At 37.4% G+C, this 22,232-nt stretch overlaps 1 protein-coding gene across 1 annotated transcript in view; it reads right to left on the bottom strand.

Moving 5' to 3' along the window:
- The window catches only part of LOC138702769 (nucleolar protein dao-5-like), a 966,798-nt gene that overhangs the window by 12,284 nt on the left and 932,282 nt on the right, over window positions 1-22,232 (bottom strand). The window contains exon 7 of the mRNA XM_069830070.1: window positions 1,199-5,409. Coding sequence (XP_069686171.1) covers window positions 1,199-4,432 — 3,234 coding nt within the window. The 5' untranslated portion in view covers window positions 4,433-5,409. The remainder of the gene's footprint in view (window positions 1-1,198; window positions 5,410-22,232) is intronic.

Below are 22,232 nucleotides of genomic sequence, written 5' to 3'. Positions count from 1 at the left end.
GGCTTATTGTGCTTACCACTCCTATTCTGTGAATTATTGGGCCGCGCTCTTGTGCAAGTGCAGCGTGTAGTGAACTTAACCCGGGATATTGTATGGATGATATGTGAATTAAATGATGGCGAAACCGAAAATTACCCAGCAATTGAGGGGTTTGGGGGAAAAACCAGGGTTTGGGGGAAAAACCAGGCAGTTCCAATAGAGTACTTTTCGAGACAATGAAGAAAAACTTACCTCCAAACAATAAGCATGTACAGAAGGGGCAGGTCCAAAATGCATTATAACTGTGAATGTAATTCTTGGAACTACTTGGTTCTTCGACCAAACGATAGAAAGTATTTTTTTGTCCTCTGTGCATAAATAATTAAAAAATACAAAATAAAAAAATTGGAGCTGCCTGGTTTTTTCCCCCAAAAACTCCTCAATTCTACTTCAATTGGTTGAGGAAAACCCCCAAAGAAGTAATTTGTCCCAACCAGGATTTGAACCTGGGCCCGCTCGTTTCATCGTCAGACGTACTAGACATGACTCCACAGCGGTGGACCACTTTTACATTTACTTTATCTGTTTATTTAAAAAGCAAGATATAATTATTAAATGTAAATTCTAATTATTTTATTTAATCTCGTCTTTAAGTTCACACATTATACAGAGATCACTTTTCTTTTTTCTGCATCGTTGTGCAGTATGTTATTCATATTCTCCAAGTGGCTGCTTGAACACCTGCAGAGTTCTAACACATGAGTACAGACTGTTAAAAAAAAAAACATTACAATGCTTCCATTCCTCAAATGAGGTATAGAAATTCTTATACATTTTGAAATTTCAAATAAGTATAGTCCAGACACATTGTCTGAAGACATTTATTCGTCGATTTAAGACTGAAACTTAATCATAAATAAAAGCAAGAAATATCTTTTGAATTCAATATTTTCTAAAGTTAATAGAAAAAAAAAGTTGGGCAAAATTTGGTGGGGGGGGGAAGTACCCCCTCTCCATGCTCCCCCATAACTCCGATATAGGCAGAAAATAGGAAAGACTGAAGAATGCTGGCTCTCATTTTGCGAAATGAAATTAGTTTCATCTTATATAGCCAGCCGCAGAACTACAATTTTATTTTTATCCAATGAGCTTTCTTAATATCTAAAAAAAATAATTGTTATCTGAAGAATACATATAAAATTAGCAATTTGATACTCACATGTTCTGCCGCGGTGGACGTGTGCAACACCGTCTCCGTGGCTACAGCAGTCGCCTCGGTCTGAGTGTGGCTGGTGGACGAGATGCGGTACTGCATCCCCGCGATGCTGCAGAAGCCCTCGTGGTGTGTGGACCTGGTGGTGCTGTTGACGTACACTCCCGTGATGGTCACGTCGGTGTCTTGGTTCAAGATGACAGCCACCTTCTTGTTGCTGCTGCCGCCGCCGCTGGGGGTGGTCCGCACCTCGATGACACTCCTGCTGCTGCCGCGGCCCTCCAGGTCGCACTCCTCCACCTCCACGTCACTACTAATACTACTACTATCGTCCTCAACTTCTACAATCTTCTTCGTCACCAGCCGCTTCTTGGTTTTCTTTTTACCCTGCTGGGTATTGTTCGCACTTGATTCCGCGTCGCCCGACACCCCCGTCTCGTCTTTGTTAGTCTTGGCGGGGCGCTTCTCAACAGAGTAGCTGGCGGCCAGGATTGCCGACGCGTTCAGACTAGCCATCCTCTTCCGAACTACCATATCCTTAAGATCCATCATGAGCTCGCATCTGTTCCGACGTCTCTTCACCACCTTCTTCAAGTTCTTTATTTGCTTCGTCGTTTTCTTCTTGATGCCACAACTCGAGCTTGATGTGGTCGTCGTGGTAGTCACCTTCTGTTGACGACGTTTCTGTTTGTAAGACGGGGGTGGTGTTGAAGTTGCCGAGTCACTGTTGCTCTCATTTTCATCGGATGAAGTTGAAGAAGAGGATGTAGAAGACGCGTTGTGCATATCCCAGTGTTTACCCATCCCCCGGAGCCCAGGAGCTGAACGCAGTGTTCTGGTAGTGGTGACCGTCACCTCGGTACTGACATTGACCGGTGCGGGAGTTGATTTCGGAGCCCGTGGGCTGCTGTTGCTACTAGCCCCGCACAAACCAAGCAGGGCGCCGCGGCTCTCGTTCTCATACAAACAGTGCACTTTGGCGAGAGCATTCAAAGACGCAACGCGGTGACGTTTTATGCCGCTCCAAAAGCCGAACAGCTTCATCCGCCTCGCCCGCTGTTCAGTATCGCTGCCACTGCTGCCATTCTTACCACTCTCTGACCTCGTTCTTTTTACTCCCGTCGCCGATTTCTTAACTCCAAGGACCTTCTTAGGTCTATCCTTATCACTTGAAGATTTGCTATCAGATTCACTTTTCTTCTTTTCCGACTTGTCTGAATCATCTTTTGGCTCCTTCTTAATTGACGTGCCGACATATTTCGACCGGCTTGCAGAACTATCACTAGTCTTTGATTTTGTTGCCACTGACTTCTTCTTTGAAGTCTTGTCTGGCATAGCAGGGGATTTTTTCCCGTCATCTGTGTTACTTTCCTCGAGTTTTATTTTGATTTTGTTCTTAATACTTTTCAAGTCCTCGTCGTCCGATGTATTTACAGTTGCTGGAGACAGCGTAGCGACAGTAGAACTAGGCGCCGATTCTTCTACTTTGACAGAAGACATCAATGGTATATAGGACTTGTTTTCGATGTCCTGAGGGGACGATAATTTCTCGGTAGAAGAAACAGGAGAACAGGGTTCTGACGCGGTCTGTTGTTCTGGTGACGTGTCGTCACTCGTAATATTCTCCTGTTTCATCTGTTGTCTCATAAGCAATACGTCCAGTGTAATTTCGTCAGATGTTGACGAATCTTCATCATTGCTTTCTGTGTTTTTCGGCGGCTTTCGCTCTTTTCCTTCACTCACTTCCTGCTTTGTATCAATAGGAAGCTGCTCTTTCGCTACAATCTTCTTCACAGATGATTTGGGTACTTTCTTCTTTGGCTGTTGCACTTTTTTAACTTTAGAATTCGAAGGTTTAGAATCTGTTATTTTCTTCAATTTAGTTGATATGACTTTAACGGATTTTACAATCGGCGGTTTTTTTGTTGATTTACCTTTGACGGCAGAACTTTCAGACGGAATGGCCTTAGACTTCTTCACGCACTTTCCTTTCGTTGCGGTCTCGTCTTTATTATCATTCTTATTTTCCTTCTTTGGCGAAGCGACCGTCTCTTCTTTGGTAGTTTCTGATATGATTTCACTAGGTGCCTCTTCACTTACAGCTGTACTTCCCTTTCCTGAATCTTCCATCTTTGGTTTCTTTTTCACGATCTTCTTCTTATCACTTTTCTTTATTGCACTTTCCTCATCTTTGGCCTTCTTAGTATTTCCCTTACCACTACCCTTCTCTGCTGACTGCGTCGCTGATACATTAGTACCCGATTGCACATTATCAGCAGCAGCGCTGCTCTGGCCCTCATTTTGATTGCTTGATGGCGACTCGTTTGACTTCTGAGTCACTTGGCCTTCACCATTTCCACTGTTTTCACCCGTAGTGTTTTTCTTGCGGGTTATGATCTTCTTCTTCTTTCCGATGGTGGCTTGTTGAACCATTACTTGCTTCGTGGCTGGATACTTCTTGAGACAAATTTTCTTGACAGATTTGAGATTCTGAGTCTGTTGTAGTTTCTTGGTCCGCGTAAGGGGAACAGGAACAGAAGTAATGGAAGGGGCTTTACTTTTCTTGATAATTACCTTAGTTTTTTTGGTGTTAAATTTGGACGATGCAGGATTTCGACATTGAGTCTTCTTTTGGGAAGGATTCTGATCTTCTGACTCCCCTGATGTTCTCCCTACGCTGCTACTGCTAGCAGCCTGAAGCTCCCCTGTTGATGACGCTGATACAGCCTCAACTGAAGACGTTGATGTTCCTGCTGTCTTCTTGTTACCACCAGTCACAGATTTCTTCGAAGGTGTACATTTAACAGATGATTTCACGATCTTCTTTTGGGACTTCGTGGCTGCAGCCGTCATCAGAATTTTCTTCACCGTAACCTTTCCCTCCTTGATTTTGATTTTCTTCAGTCCCACTAACGGAATGGAAATACTTTTCCTTGTTTGAGATTTCTTTATACCAGAATCCGATTTTGGGTTTTTTGTGCTACTGGCAGTGTCTGCTCTTTTAGGATGGTACGTAGTTTTCCTGACATTTGGCAGTGAAGGTTTTCTTTTGGAACCTGTATTAGATGTCGACGCATCAGGGCTCTGTTTATGAGTCGGTTTTGTAGAAGAATCTGAATGTAATTTTCGTTTCTTGCCACTAGACGAAGCAGCATTGGAAGTTGATGACGATGTTGATATTCTTTTGCCACCGGAAGGTGCAGTGTTACTGCGAGAAGATCGCTGTGGTGGTACGCGCATTTCAGTAAAAACCACCACGCGTATCAAATCACCAACAAATGAATTTTATTCAATGAATTCTGATTCTCAACAGTTACCTGGACATTCTTAACGTCCTGGAAGTCCATTCAAATCGCATTTCAATATGTATTAGTTCCATTCTTACGCTTAACTTACTATAATATTCTAACTTAATTAGCTTTCATAATTCGGTTTAACACATCCACACTGATGGCGTTCGCGGGAACATACAATGGCCATTATGTTCGTCCCACCCCGCGAGTTTCAAACACAACACCGGATTTAAACCTGTTATGATAGTTGGCTAATACATAGGTGCAACGTTCAGTGCAAACAGCACAGTTTTACACTTCTGTACATATAAATACAAACGACTTGCTTCATTAGATCATTGTTAAAGTAATAATGATGCACAATTCAACGATACCTCTGTCACCTTTCCAAATGTGCAGTCAGACATGAACAATTCATACATGGTGGTCGTCACTGTTCGGTCACTGTACCATTTCACACTCGTAATTATAAAACTGCACGTAACTGGTTTAATGATCAGATTTTCGACACAACAGCTAATTGTGGACCCATAGTTTGAAGACCACAGAACAAAGGTTCAGTTGGAATGAGCGTTGTAATCGCTTACGATATTCCATTATCTTAACTCACAATACAAACAGGAAGTTCAAGATGGATTTCACTAGAAAAACAACACATTTATGAGGTTTTTCATCTCGGGCGGCCAACTAGAAATGTATAAAGGAATATCTATGTTCAGTTAACAAAGGAAGACGTTATTCATCTACAGGTGGATCCACAGTTAATTTTCTGTTGTATACGAATAAAAATGACACTAATATCAGCCGTTGTGCCGCCGGTCCAAGTGAGTCACACACGTTGAGATTAATAAATTACTCACATACTGCAGCCTTCTCTCGGGAGGAGTATATGACCCCGACTGTCACTCCCTTTGTAATTTGGATCTGAAACAACAAAAAGAGAGATATTTATTAAAAACCTTGCAAAAGGGGATAATGAAAAACATGAAAGTTCATCCTCCAACGAAAACATGTGCACAAGTAGGCTGCAAAGCACAATATACAATATGAACGTCCTATAATCCCAAACAATTTAATATCTCAGAATATAATACCGTATAATAACGTTACTGTCCGACTCAGCAGAAGGATGTTTTAACATAATTGTTACAAATTGAAACAGCGATTGTGTGCTAAAGACAGGATAATGAAATGGGATAGTGATTCCCAATTTGTGATCCGCGGACCATGGGTGCTCATGAAACCAATCGTGACACTTTTCACAAAGACGCTACTTTTTAAACCTGTAATGTTTAATGTCTACGTCACCAATTTGTCTATGCGGATGAGTGAATATGTTAGGAGAAAATCCACAAACGGTTAGGGAATATACGGGCATTTTATTTGAAGCAAGTAAAGAAATAGGTTTGGAAGTAAATCCCGAAAAGACTCGTCTCGTGACGAAAATATTGTACGAAATGGAAATATAAAAATTGGCAATCTATCCTTTGAAACGGTGGAAAAATGCAAATACCTGGAAGCAAAAGTAACAAATATAAATGATACTCGGGAGGAAATGAAACACAGAATAAATATGGGAAATGCGTGTTATTCGGTTGAGAAGCTTTTATCATCCAGTCTGTTGTCGAAAAATCTTAATGTTAGAATTTATAAAACAGTTATATTACCGGTTTTTCTACATTGTTCTGAAACTTGGACTCTCACTTTCAGAGAGGAACATAGATTAAGGGTGTCTGAGAATAAGGTGGTTAGGAAAATATTTGGGGCTAAGAGGGATGAAGTTGCAAGAGAATGGAGAAAGTTACACAACACAGAACTGCACGCATTGTATTCTTCACCTGACATAATTAGGAACATTAAATCCAGACGTTTGCGATGGGCAGGGCATGTAGCACGTATGGGCGAATCCTGAAATGCATATAGAGTGTTAGTTGGGAGGCCGGAGGGAAAAAGACCTTTGGGGAGGCCGAGATGTAGATGGGAGGATACTATTAAAATGGATTTGAGTGACAGAGACTGGATTAATCTTGCTCAGGATAGGGACCAATAGCGGGCTTATGTAAATGTGGCAATGAACCTCCGGGTTCCTTAAAAGCCATTAAGTAAGTAATGTTTAATGGTAACTCACAGATGAAATAGTTTTTTTTTTTTTTTATCTTTTCCATACAAGCATCCTTCCTGCCGTCTTCGTAACGAAAAAAAAAAGCTTCGGCAGTCACAGTGAAAGCATTCTTACGTAAGGCATGTCGGAAGATCCGTAGAGGTATTTAGTATGTATTGTTACATACAATACAAAATAAATACATATTATTGACGTAGCGCACACCCGTTTGAGCACGCTCGTGTTTGGGAGCGGTTCTTATAAGTAACTACACTGCGTTCGTTCCTCGGCCGGACCACTAAAATATTCAAATTTGAAAATTGTACTTTCAATTATTGTTCCTTTTTAAAATTATTCATGTTTATTTTTTATTTCATCATCCTTAATTAGAAGTTTTTTTGTTTATTTCATCATCTCTAATTAAAACTTTTCTAACACTGGTTTATATTATTTAAGTTATGTTATAACGGTCCGGTCGAGCTACGAACGCACTGTATTTTATACTGAATGGAACATAACAAAAATTCAATAAAATTACAAAACCAATAGAATTATTACAAAACAGGGAGTGCGATATGGAAGCGATATTTATGAGCTATGTGATGAAAAACTTTATTATATACACACACAACTTCCTTAGTTGAAATGTTAAAATTGTTATAATTTTAAAGAGGTTATGTACGTTATGACTAGAGATAGGATTTATATGTAGTATAAGTTAAGAATGACTCCGTGTAGTGTTGAGTCGATGTGATGCCGGTTAAGAAGGTTTTAAGCCTGGCTGAAAGATTCGAAATGCAAGAAAATTCACAAGGACTAGACAATGCAGCTTTTAAACCTCTGGTGTTTTGTAAGTGGTGGTTAAGAGGATTAAAGACCCTTAGCGCTAAATAATGGAAATACTGAATGACAACAATGGCAAGTATAAGGAGTGGGGGGGGGGGCATGACTTGCATGTTTATAAACTATACCGACTAAAAATATTAGGTTTTACTACATACGAATCCTAGCTCTAGTTATGACTGACGGGTACCGTTATTATTTATATATTTGTGTGTTGTGTTATTTGTTTTATACGCTATCTTATATTTTAGTTTTCTGAATGAAGCTGCGATTTTGTATGTATTGGTATTGTACACCTAAATAATCACATCAAACGAACAAACAAATATAATTCAACTGGGGTTTACAAATGAAAATGCAATAGCTGCCCAGATTTTTACATAGGACACACAGGAAGATTCTTTCAAACAAGATACAATGAACACATTAAAGCTATAACTAAACCCTACATCACATCAAATTACGCAGAACATATTACCAACAAAATCACTATTACAATAACATACAAACAGATATGGAAATACTACACATCACACCAAAATGTCCACAGTTAAACATATTAGAACAATACGAAATAATTATACAAGCACACAATGACACACCGAAAGCATATACTTAATACACAATCACAATTCAAAATCCATACATTATTCGATATCATTATACATGACACACAAACAACCACTCCCCATCATAAGAGCAAAACATATCCACCCCTACAACTGACGAAAGCAAATACCGGAAATCAAGATCAGCTGGAGGAGCAGCAATTCGAAAGACACTGAAGATAACACTACACCGGTGTCGAAACGGGACCCGTCTGTCATAAGGTACATAAACTCTTTAAAATTATAACACTTTTAACGTTTCAACTGAGAAAGTTTTAAGTTTTAAACAAGTGTTCACGTGAACAAGAAACTATGTACAAAATTACTTTTGATCATATGAAATTTTCCGTACTTCTGTATGACAGCCTGTTCCACACATGTTTTGGAGTACTCCTACTTTAACAATCTCAACACTAGCTTCAAGATAATATGTGCTGTGCATTTACATTGAAAATCAGATTGGGGCTGTGATCCGTTCCGGTAATGAGCAGTCTTGGGAAGTTCGTACCAAAACATTGCTTTCATGTTGAGTGCAGTAGGTATATATTGTACTCCAAGCAGGAGAAAGACTCAGGGGAATGAGACGCAGCGGGGTGATGCTGTGAATGAATGTTGATGTCATAACGTCATACACGTGGGTACACGCATCTCCTTTGACTAACTCTCAAAGAACAAACGATAACACTGATACACACATATTTATAATATACTAGTTACGAAATTAGAACAAGGTTAATTTCTTGGTCTTTTAATCCCTCCATACAGGATATAACATATGAGTCCACACCTGTGGAGTAACGGTCAGCGCGTCTGGCCGCGAAACCAGGTGGCCCCGGTTCGATTCCCGGTCGGGGCAAGTTACCTGGTTGAGGTTTTATCCGGGGTTTTCCCTCAACCCAATATGAGCAAATGCTGGGTAACTTTCGGTGCTGGACCCCGGACTCATTTCACCGGCATTAGGCCTATCACCTTCATCTCATTCAGACGCTAAATAACCTAAGATGTTGAATTTTTAGTAGGTTATTTTACGACGCTTTATCAACAACTTAGGTTATTTAGCGTCTGAATGAGATGAAGGTGATAATGCCGGTGAAATGAGTCCGGGGTCCAACACCGAAAGTTACCCAGCATTTGCTCATATTGGGTTGAGGGAAAACCCAGGAAAAAACCTCAACCAGGTATTTTGCCCCGACCGGGAATCGAACCCGGGCCACCTGGTTTCGCGGCTAGACGTGCTAACCGTTACCCTAAGATGTTGATAAAGCGTCGTAAAATAACCTACTAAAATAAAAAATATATATAACATATGCAGGAGAGCGCATGTTTTTTTTTTAAACTGACGTTATAACGGTAATATTATCTATCTGATTATCTCCAATAGATGACGCAATAGTAAGCACATTCCTTTCACGGTTAATGTCCTGGTTGGAGAACAGTATAGGTCTATTGCAATTGCGTGCAATAGCTACTCTGTTCATATAAACAATTCACATTATATCCGGAACTATTTTTGTATAATGATGGATGACTTTAGACATTTCTTTACAATAATATGCACAGTAGGGAAGCAGTTTAATTACAAAGTAACGTTCGCAATGGAGTTGTGCAATTTAATGAGCGGTATTCAACGTGACAGAAGTAATTCCTCCAATCACAAGAAGTTCAATGCAATGAATCAAGAATTTACTGATAATCATAGTACCAAATGCAGAAACACTTTACTGTCAGTTAGTTAGTTAGTTAGTTGGTTAATTTAGTTAGTTACTGAGGTTTTAAAGGGCACGTCAGGTACTGGAAATTATGTAATGTGGAAATTTGATCTACAAATAATAGTTCAGGAATACTGTGCTATGAAAAATAACACGTGGAATACCTCTCTTTATATGAGAAATACAGCAATAAAGAGATACAGTTTTCTTTAAATTCCGAGTCAAATATACATAATTATTTTCGATAAAAAATTTTAATTATGGTTTATTTAACGACGCTCGCAGCTGCCGAGTAAATCTACTGACATGTTTGAGCCTGTCGCATTTAAATACACTTAAATGCCATCCACCTGGGCCGGGATCGAAACCGCAATCTCGAGCACAAAGGCTAGCGCTATACCGACTACGCTACCCAGACCGACTTCTTTTCGATACGTGCATAGTGTAGGTATGTTGCAATTTTCCTTCAAACAATTGAGTTGTCTATACCAATCATTATGATACAGTCAAGAAATGTGGAAATGATTGAAACCGTGAGATAATATGTGAAAGAATAATATTGTTCAAGTATATTTACCAATCCGCAGAAATCCCAATAGCCATTAATGCAAATATGAAAAGTATTATGGGTTTTAATATGATGTACCACATACGATACTAGATTCACGAACCTACTGTTCACTTGACGATAGAGACTGGTAATAAAAACTGTATCATATTTCAGATTTGCTGCAGTCACGTCTTATGACGTAGAAGGAACATTACTTACTTACAAATGGCTTTTAAGGAACCCATAGATTCATTGCCGTCCTCATATAAGCCCGCCATCGGTTCCTATCTTGTGCAAGATTAATCCAGTCTCTATCATCATACTCTACCTCCCTCAAATCCATTTTAATATTATCCTCCCATCTACGTCTCGGCCTCCCCAAAGGTCTTTTTCCCTCCGGTCTCCCAACTAACATTCTATATGCAATTCTGGATTCGCACATGCGTGCTACATGCCCTTCCATCTCAAAGGTCTGAATTTAATGTTCCTAATTATGTCAGGGGAAGAATACAATGCGTGCAGTTTCGCGTTGTGGTAGAAGGAGCATTTGCGTATAAATAGTTTTTTCTGAATATGTGAGTATGTCCTTTGGTAAATTGAAAATGTACATTAACTATAGTAACAAGTCTACAAACATATTACTAAGCTTAGTATTTCAGCTACGTCTAAGCTGGAATACAGTTGCCTACTCTCATACTGTACCTGACGTCACAGTCCAGGGATACGTCCCATCTGATACAACATAGAACCGCATCTTACTCACGCTCACTCTAGTTTGTGTTGAAGCCGGAACACGGTCATAGTGAGTGCTTTAAACCAGTGAAATGAAAAAGTTGTATCATTTACTTAACGTAACATTTGTATTTGTGACGAGGTAAAATGTCAAAGACAAAAAGTTCGAAGTATGAAAGGCTGGAGGACTTAATTCAGGAGTTCGGAGCCAATAATAATTTACATTACATGTAAGTTGTGCAAAGTAGATATAAAAGTTACAAGAAAGCAGAGCATTGAAAGGCACTGCAATACAAAAAGGCACAGAAATATGGTTGAACTTAACTCAAAACAAGCAGTACCATCAAACTCAGAGAGAGTACAATAAGAAATCCATGTTTTGCAGGGATCTATGTGCCATGATGGTCAATGCCAATATACCGCTTAACAAATTGAACAATAAACATTTTAGAGAATTTCTAGAAAAGTACACGAAGAAACATATTCCAAGTGAGCCCCAACTCCGTCAGCAATTTGTACCCATACTTTATGAAGAAAAAATGTTTGTCACGCAGGTAGGCCCTGGCCAACTTCGGGCTGTTGTGCCGTTAGATTATAAAGTCAGTAGTTGCTCTACTTTTATTTCAGGTTAGATGTACTCTACGAACATGCAGTATGAACATGTTTGTCTCTTTCTCTGCTGCATCACCTGGGTTCCACCTTAGACTACTATATAGACCAGTGATGTCAACTGATGCCCATAGGAGCAAGCGCGCGCTTTAGAGCCCAGGACAGCCTGAGCGCTTTACAGCAGAAAGGAAAGACAGACGACAGATGTAGTATATACCGCTTGGTCGAGCTATATACAGGGATGGCCAGCACTGATTCAATGGATAAAGGGAAGAGAACTTATTACAACTGTATCCATGTTAATTTTTAGATTGTCTGAGAAGTATAAGTGCATTATAAGAATGCAAGTTTTAATTTTAATGCTCATTTTTCACAAGTTTGCTTTTTTATTCAAAAGGAATATTTTCTCAACTTTTTTACAGAAAAGTGAAATTTTCAAATATGTTTGTTTAGTAGCCTTACAGGTACCACAGCAATGTTTTCGTAAATCTAATATATCGTAAATACGTATTACTGAAGAGAGTGTATTAAAATGTTTGAAAATATTCGCATGGAAATTGTTTGTAAGGAAATGTATTAACAAAGCAAATACTGTTACATCACAAACAAAAGATATGTGCCTATGTGTTGGTAAAACGTCAGCTCTATAGCTTCGGCACATTTCGAGATAATTTAATATTCTGATACCAGAAAGTTGCGCACCAATATCACCTAAAAGCATAATGCGAGAAGAGTTTTATTATGTAATATTAGTTACAGTTAAAACATATACCTAGACAACTTTGCTTTGCACTATAATATTGTTTTGATTACTTTTATAAGGGTAAAGATATCATCAATATCAATTTCAACTTATCATGTCATACTCAATGTATTTCTTTGGGATAACACTTTCTTTATGAATGATGTGTTTAATTCACTTAGTACAGTATAAGTTAGTTGTAGTTATTATGGAATTTGTGTGGATATTCCTTCTTTACTCTTTATTATGTTATTAACGTTTGAAACACAACTGCAATATTAGGCTAAGAAATAGGTGTTAGTAATTTTGTTTTACAGACAATATAGAAAATAACAAACAGAAAGAAGCCATATAAAAATAACGACATAAAATTTCACGTTCCGTTTGAAGTTTGTGCACCACTGTTTTCTTAATCCAACAGGCTGCTTATTCCTCCTAGCATACTTAGCGCTTAATGCCCGCACACGACGTCAAGGTTAGAAAAATGCACTTGCTCTGACATCACTGATATAGAATATTTACCCATAACTTGAGTCTTTTGGTAGCAGGAATACTAAGCTTACATATCACTATCGCTCTGAGTTCTTATTTTTATACGTAAATGACTTTGGAATGAAAATTACGAAGGTTCTATTTGACAATTAGTGTCTTAAATTATTTAGCTTATTGTGTTTCTTGTTCTATGGCCATGGAACACTGTACAAGATAAGTTTAGTTACCATCCTGATTGGCATATTTATTGTGGCAAAATACGATATGTATATCTGTAGGCTATTATATTTATCAGGAAATATTGAAGCAGGCCTATATCTGTATTATATTTATCTCTAACCCGTTATGATTATTTTGATTTTATATAGTAGTTTGAACTTTAAATGCTCGCTCCTGAGAAACTACAAGACACGACATACATTTTGCCTTGAAGCCACAGAATTTTAAGCCATTGGTCTAGCGCTGAGTTACGCTACATCCAATTTAAATGATGGTACCATTAGGTATGAGTGTGTGTCGGGACAAGAGTTCACTAACTGAAAATCCTTCTCTTGAAACCAGTATCAGTTTGTGACAACTACAGTACATACGTTACACACGCGACCGCGTAGAACAGTAATTGGAAATCTGCTCCACAAGCCATCTAGCGAAGCACCCAGATAACACTACCACTTTTTATTGAAGTCCGACACGGTGGAAATTTGATATTTAATTACATATAACTTCAAAACTGATGTCAAAGCAGCTTTATGAGCATGTTATTAATTTCTTTGAACTTAATATAATTAATATATTTTTACGAGAATTAAATTTTCCAAGAACGTTTCAGCATATATCGCGCACCGTGTTCGGCTATTAAAACCGTTTCCAAAAATAAAAGAAACAGAGAATGATGGTATGGTAGTCACAACCCATGCCGAGTATTTGGAAGGTCTGGAGTTCAAAACCTAGGACCGACTATCTTAACTTGGGTTTATCGTGGTTCCTCAAGTCTATCCAGACGAATACCAGGATTGTATTGTATTTAAACACATAAAATTGTTTAGCCACACGTTAAAAAGTGTTAACATTTTTGAAAAAGATATATACCTTGGACAGACGGCCCGTTTCGACGTGATGTTACGTCTTCATCAGTGCAGAATTCAAGATCATCAGTAGTTCAGGAGACACTGATGAAGACATAACATCACGTCGAAACGGGCCGCATGTCCAAGGTATATACCTTTTTCAAAAATTTTAACACTTTTTAACGTGTGACTAAACAATTTTATGATTTTAACAAAGTGTTAACGCGAACTATAATCAATGTATTGTATTTATTTACATTTCATGGTATTCGTACAGCGCTTCAAAGCTAGAATATGGAACATACCAAAACAATTGTAATAGTACTATAAATTCTTAATTATAGTCACAGTTTAGTTGAAATATACAGGGCGATTCACGAGGATTTATCATTACTTACGGAGCTTATTTCCGAAGACATTCTGAGTAAAAAAAAATATCCTATAAACATGTGTCCTAATCTCAATATTTTCAAATTTACACTAATTTGAAGTTGTTAGTAAAATACCTTTCTTATTTAGTTTTAAGGGTAGAAAAATATTACAAATAAACAATGAACTATTCAGAAGTATCATTTCTTTAATTGGTTAGTGTTCTGAAGCTAAAAATATGTTGTTAATTGCTTTGTACAGATTTTGATTTTCAATTTTTAACTAAAAATTACATCATTCTTACGCACTTATCACAAAAATTGTTACAAATCATACATCAGAAACTTGATTCTTTATGGTTTAATTCTGCAGTGCTCGGGAAAAGTGACGTAAGTCAGTTTCCACAAATCTTTTTCGATAATTTATTGACAACTTACGGAACATCTGCTCGCTTGGAAAAAAATACATAAGTATTTCTCCCATTACAATAATTCATACAGAAAAAAAAAAAATCAAATCGACATAAACCAGTGTAAGTTGTCAACAAATTATCAAAAAAGGTTTGTGGAAACTGACTTATGTCACTTTTCCCAAGCACAGCAGAATTATGCATCCTAATGAACAATCTTAAAGAATTTACACGAGTGGCGTGATTTGTAACAATTGTTGTGATAAATCGTAAGAAAAATGTAATTTTGTAGTTAAAAATCGAAAAAAAAAATCTGTACGAAGCAACTATGGAATTCACAACGCATCTTTAGCTTCAGAATATTAGCTAATTAAAGAAATGATACTCCTGAACAGTTCATTCTTTATCTGTAATATTCTTTTACCCTTAAAACTCAAGAATAATGGTATTTTACAAACAACTTCATATTAGTGTAGCTATGAAAATATTGAGATTGGGACAAATGTTGATATGACATTTTTTTTCTGAGAATGTCTTCGGAAATAAGGTCCATAAGTGACGGTAAATCCTCGTGAATCACCCTGCATACGGGACAGTTTTACAGTATAGTCTAGTAGTACAACACAAAGATTTAGTATCAATACTTAATACACGACAAAAATATTCATGAAGCGTTGTTAAATATAATAAAGCCCCCTACAGAATATAAGGCGTGAGAAATTAGGTAGGCCTATTTATTTAATTTGCCCCTAAATAATCTTATGTTTTGAGTTTCATTATTGATATCTATAGGGAGGCTATGAAACATTTTTACTGCCATATAACGCACTCCTTTTTTATAGCAAGATAGACTTGCCGATGGAGTAGACTATGAAAGTAATTTTTTTGATGCGTATTTATGCTATGAACTGTTGAATTAATTACAAAGTTATCACGACTACATACGAGGAAGTTTATTAATGAAAAAATATACCTGCAAGCCATGGGCATTATTTGTATTTTTTTTTTAAATAGTCCTAAACGATTCCCTACATTTGTCATCTATTTTTATTTTCTTTGCCTACTCTTTTTTCTAGTAGGAATATGGTGTTACTATCTGTAGAATTTCCCAAGAATATTATTCCAAAACTCATTACATTTCCGAGAGGAAGTATACAAAGTATATTGTTTTAAAGGTATTGATATTTACTATGTCTTACATAGATCTAATAGAAAAACATGTCGAATTTAGTTTGGGGGTAATTTCTTTAATATGAATCTTCCAATTTAACACATTATCGATTTGTAAGCCAAGAAATTTGGTTGTTGTTTCTATTAGGGAGCTATTGTTAATTATTGCGCTTGATTTTGAATTTGGGCAGGATTTAAAGCATTATCACGTTATACTTGCGTATGTCACCCACCCATCTTCTACAAGAAGAAGCCATCTGTTCGGGAAGAATAGCAACAAGCTGATATGCTTTTCTCTTTCAAGAAGCAAGAGAGGTTGGAGCTCCATTAGTGGTAAACACTTGTTACGTGTGAACACCCTAAACACTAACATAATGATACAAATTTCTTATTATTTTTAGTAGGCCTTTTGATTTTTACAAGAATTGCTGTATATCAGTGTATTATTATAAGTTTGCTCTTTTTTGCTATTTCTGTCAGCATATTGTCACGCATTCTTTTGACATACAGACCTAGACGTGACTAAAACGTTTTTTCTTGGAAACATAATATAATTCGTCATATCAACTATCAGTATAATTCACAGAGTCTCTATTCTTGTAAATATGATTGTTTACATCTTCTGGTATATTTTTCCAATGGTTAAGTATATTTTGTCTGGCTGTGTTGGTACTACTGGTGTTTCAGTTATATACTGCAGAAGATATTCAAGAGTCTGTTCTCCCATGGTCTACAAGAAGACCGTTCATGAAGAATTGAAAATCTGTGATCTATACTGAAGAAGAAAGTGAACAAAAAGAGGCTTACAACAAAACATGGACTTATTTAAGCACTGTCTGATATCTTGCTATCCATCGGCATAGCCCAGTCGGCTAAGGCGCTTGCCTGTCGATCTGGAGTTGCGTTCGGGCACGGGTTCAGCTTGGGCTGATTACCTGGTTGGGTTTTCTCCGATGTTTTCCCCAACTATAGGGAAAATGTCAGGTAATCTATGGCGAATCCTCGGTCTCATCTCGTCACATATCATCTCGCTATCACCAATCCCATCGACGCTAAATAATCTCGTAGTTGATACAGCGTCGTTAAATAACCAAGTAAAAAAATATATCTGGCTAAGTGATACTGATATTCAAAGAAAGTGTCAAACTTTGGTTTCCAGCATCTCTGACAAAATCAACGTGTTAATAAAGAATAAGGGAAGGTTCACAAAATATTAGTAACCTTCAGACTCAATTTTCTGTTAATTATTTCTGTGCAAAATACATTTTTGTTCATTATTTCTGCCGATAAATTCAGCTTTGTTGCACGTGTAATTAATTTAGTCTAATAATTTCCCCACGTCTGTAATTATGAAGCATAATCCATGCTTGTTTACTCCTACGCCTTGTAATTCACATTTTCTTTTAATTTTACTATCTGCTGCGTCGAAAAATATTATACATTGTGATTCCGAACACTACCTATATATTCTAAGGAAGTATAAGGTGAAGATTTTAAATTTTTAAATTACCGACAGCTTCGGTCCTCTTTGATTTGGAGTATGGCTACACTGAGACTACTGATATACCACATGAAGTCCCTTATCGATAGTTTGCTATTAATACTATTAATACAGGATGAAAGATGTTCAGTAACAGTAATTTTACAGACCTCTTTCCGGACGGTTGACTAAACAAGAAACAATTTGTCAAGCCTCTGTGTCATTACCAAAGGAAGGGAATATACAGCCAAATTATAATGCTCTCAATCGCAGCACATATGATCCAGATTTTCCGCCGAAAAGTGAATTACGTAACTTCAAGTTGAAAGAAATGAAATCCAAACTGACAGCTCAACAAACGTTACTGTCAAAGCCAACAACACGCTCTAGCAATGTTACGATGACCTCATTTAAAGCAAGTAACTTAATCGCCAGGAGATTTAAGTCGCTCAGTGAAGAGGACGAAATATTTTTTTTTTCTTTCTGGAAATTACGACAACCTCTTCGATAGGTTTAAAGATAAGAATGAAATAAAAGCTCTCATTCAAGACCTTCAACGTTCTAGAAGAACAGTAGCTCGTCGAGTAGACGATAATATATTGGTCATCTGAAGGAACAATTCCAGAAGGATGTCGTTGAATGAAGCATTTTCTCTCCAGTTAGACGAATCTGTTGATGTTAGTGATACAGACCAGAGTTTGATCTTTATTTGCATGATTTTCCAAGATTTTACCATCAAGGAGTAGTTTCTTAGCACGGTTTCATTAAAAGCAAGAGCCACTATCCTCGATATACCGTAAACTGGGGTTACTTTGAACACAGAGGAAACTTTTACATTTTTTCTACTGTTATAGATGGAGGTAAATTACCACAAAAATCATTCTCATACCAAATTTACTTCCATCTATAACAAGTGCAGCATGTACAAACCTAAATACGATTTTCTGAAAAATCGTTCAAAGTTTCCTCTGTGTTCAAAGTAACCCCAGTTTACGGTAGCCTATTTAAAGCTGTCTACAGTCTTTTTACGAAGACTAACATCCCATTGTTCAAGCTTTTGTGAATCACCAGTGACTGTGCAAAAGTCACGACTGTTTACAATAATAGATTTATTGCCCTTTTGCAGATGATTTTCCATATTCCATTGCTTATCTCTGCATAATACATCAATAATACACAACAACCGTCAGGCAGTAAGAGGTTAAATACAAGTAACACAATGAACATAAACTTCAAGACCCGTGAAAAATCTCTGCAGAGGCGTCTCTTCAATTTAACTTCTGATGAGGGAACACCACAATTAGTTTTGTATACTGAAGTACGATGGTTAAGTAGAAGTAAATTTTTCCATAAATTTCGAGATTTGTTCAGAGCAGTAAAATCATTCTTGAATGAGAGAAAAGATGAATATTAGCAATTGGAAGGTTAACAGTGGCTGTGTGTTCTTGCATTTTTAGGTGACTTTACTGGCACTCTTAGTGAAATGAATCTAGAATTGCAGGACAAAAACAAGTATATATCGGAGAGATGGTACGCACAATTTTCTCGTGAAAAATAAGGTTGTTCTCATGATGAATGATCTCAAAAGACAATGTTGGAGAATTATCCAAAAACATTATATGAAAAACACAAGTACATAACTGAAATTGATACTGTTCTAAATGAGTTTGAAGCAAAGTTCATTGAATTCCGAAATTTACAATATATTGTTCAGTATATGACCTGCCATCTAAATCAGGTTCGGATATCAAGAAAATTGCAGCCCTTGCCAGTGAATATTTTTGGAATTAGCAAGGTAAGTCAGGAAAATGAAATTATAAATCTGCAAAATAGCATTCTTCTGAAAGCTCATGTTGGCGATTCATCATTGTGGAAATAAGTGGCCAGGGACAAGTACCACAACTTAAGAAGATGCAGTGAAATGATCCAGTCCTGTTTTATATTTAATCACGATTAAAACTTCTGACAGCTCAAGTCTCACTGATAAACTACTTGGAAGATTTTTTGAGGCTTGATATCAGGAACTATCCTCCTGATGTTCAACACTTGGTGAATACACATCGCATTGGTTCAAGAATTTAGATAGAAATGTAGCGTATTATTGTTTTTCGTTCTATTTTAAAATAGATTTGAATTTCGTTATAAAGGAAATATGATTTGTTTTCATTACTATGGAATATTGCCTTCTTGTAACTTAGCAATATGCGAAAATACATCATTTTTGTTTTCAGTCTTGCAAGTAGACCATCTATGGCAGTCCTGGGCAACAAGTAGATCATCTATGGCTTAAAGTTGCCCACGCCTGGTATACAGGAAGCAAAAGAGTGTGATGCTGTGGAAGAAAAGCTATCAATAAGTAAACAGTGAAAGACGATAATAGTGACATAACGGAACAAAATAGCAATCTCTGGCTACCGCGTCCGCTACAATAATGAAATTATAAAAATAAGTTAAGAAAATTGAAAAATAACCAGTAGGCTTGCCAACCGTCCCTTATTTCTCGGGACAGTCCCGATTTCCATCATTGCGTCCCGCGTCCCGAAATAATTTGCACACGCATCAAAATGTCCCGATTTCATGGCATATTAGACATTTACAGCTGATTTTCATTCCTAACATACTATTGGATTTAGTCTGGATTGGAAGATATTTCCGAACACTCATACATACATGCTTCCAATATGTGACGAAATGGACAAATTACTCTAGTATGCATATTCAAGGCAGAAATTTAATTCTCGTTGATGTCAACAGAGTGACGGGTGCAATGATCGATCATACGCACATTTGGACAGGTTTGATCACAGCCTACAGGATACTTAATGAATCATCTATTCTCTGTGCTCACCTTATGTACTTTGACTTTAGTTTGGCGCCATTCAATATTACGTTCACTTTGTTCTACTTAATGCGTCATTTATTGGTTTCGCCGGAAACGTGAATAAAAAAAATAAATAAATAAAAATTTATACGACCACTATGACGATAGATATAGATATCAACGAGGACAACAACAAAGACTTGTAAAATACCGTAGCCCTCAAGTGTGATAAGATCTGATAGCCCTGGTGATAAATAACGTAAACGTCTTTGTGTTTTCCGAGAAGAGTGGCTGAAATATATTGTGTATGTAGGTTAAGTTAATTCGGGTAGTTCAGGTTACGTTAAGTTAGGTTAGTTCATATTGTTAGTAATTACATCAATATGATGGGTTCCTATAGTCCCGTCGCTCTTATTTCCGGCAGCCAATCACGTTGCAGGTCGGCTACATTTAAACGTGTGCGTCTTGTGATTCGCCGATGAAGATAAAGAAGGCTCGATAAATACTTAATATAATCGCCCGCCATTTTGGCTCTTTCGTTGGCGTTCGCAGAAAGCACACGAGGACGTTATTTGCCGCTCAATTATTTGCTGAATTACAGTGCGTTTGATTTATTTTCATAGGAGCTACGACATGATAATGTTTAACGGTGTGGCAAATAGATCCCTCGTCCGGTAGCTCGGCAACGAAAGAACAAAAATGGCGAACGATACTACCTACCTAGACTTTATAGAGCCTTCACTTTCTAAGACGTAAGCAAAGAGGAGGAGTCACGCCGGGAATAACAGCGTCGCGACTATTGTTACCAACGAGTTAACATTTCTTTTATAATGAGTTAATATTGTTTTCCAACTTGTTTTATGGTGATTTTGGTAAGTCTTTGTAATTTTTTTACGTATCAATCGAGGTGATTATATTGATACGTGGAAATAAAGTGCAATAAAATTGTGTCCCTAATTTTTACCTACGAAAGTTAGCAAGACTAATAACAATCGAGCAGTATTACCCATAAATACATTTATTCGGATCATGGTAACAGCAGCAGATGTTTTACACTCATGAACAAATCCAAGCCTTGGCGTAAAAGCTGATGCAACACCGAGTGGATTAAATCAAGTTAGATTTTTAATTAATCGACCCGGTGAATGTGATCAAGAAGGTGTATTTGCTGTTGTTGTGTAAAAATTGAGAATTATTTAAGAATAAGTTGGATTTAGTGCAAATTTCTCAGAGAGTGATATGATACAAAATGACACTCCACAATTCTGTTCACCTTTCATTCAAACTGAAGAGTGGGAGGAATGATGACGTCACATATGGGGAAGAGTCAACACTTGTTTATATATTCAGTTGAACATTTTAAAACGTGTTCTTATTTCCAGCGTTCTTTAAAAATTCAAACACTGCCTTGTTCTCTTACAATACACATTTCATTGTCGTAAAGGAACTATGGAAGAGCTATGAGTAAGGTTTTACAATTTATATCCTAGCGTTTATGTGAAACACAATTACTCCATTGTGACAGAGAGTTACATTACGTTTGAAAGTTATTTACCTAGTACAGAAAACGACTAACAGACGAGATTTATAACTGATATATAAATCACAATGAAAGTAGAAAATTGTAATGTCACCGCTGATGTATTTACACTTTTTTTAAACCACGCGAATAACAATAGCAGAGGACCACAAAACAGACTTGAGTAACGCTTCCAGTTGGTTGCGGCAACTACCCACCCTTCAACATAATGTCTATGTAGTTGGACAGCTTCATATAGATTAAATCACAATGTGTTGAATACGTCACTCAGCCGCGGGAGAGTCAAGAGCTGCAGCGGGAGCGCAGTGAGAGGAGGGGAGGGGGGAGGTTAGAGCTGATGCTTTTGGAGAGGATGTTAGTTTCGGGAGCAAAGCAAAGTCCTACTAAATAGATCGATTATTCCGGACCCGGAGAGGGGTTGTGTAGGGTGGGGGGATGCAGTCAGTTTGTCGTGATGTGTTGACAGCGACACCAATTATTCGGCCCGGTCGTATGTGGAATGCAG

This window comes from Periplaneta americana, chromosome 7 (genome assembly GCF_040183065.1).
Source record: "Periplaneta americana isolate PAMFEO1 chromosome 7, P.americana_PAMFEO1_priV1, whole genome shotgun sequence".
NCBI lineage: Eukaryota > Metazoa > Arthropoda > Insecta > Blattodea > Blattidae > Periplaneta > Periplaneta americana.
Note: the sequence above shows the minus strand (reverse complement) of the source record. Positions and strands in the feature narration are given on the sequence as shown.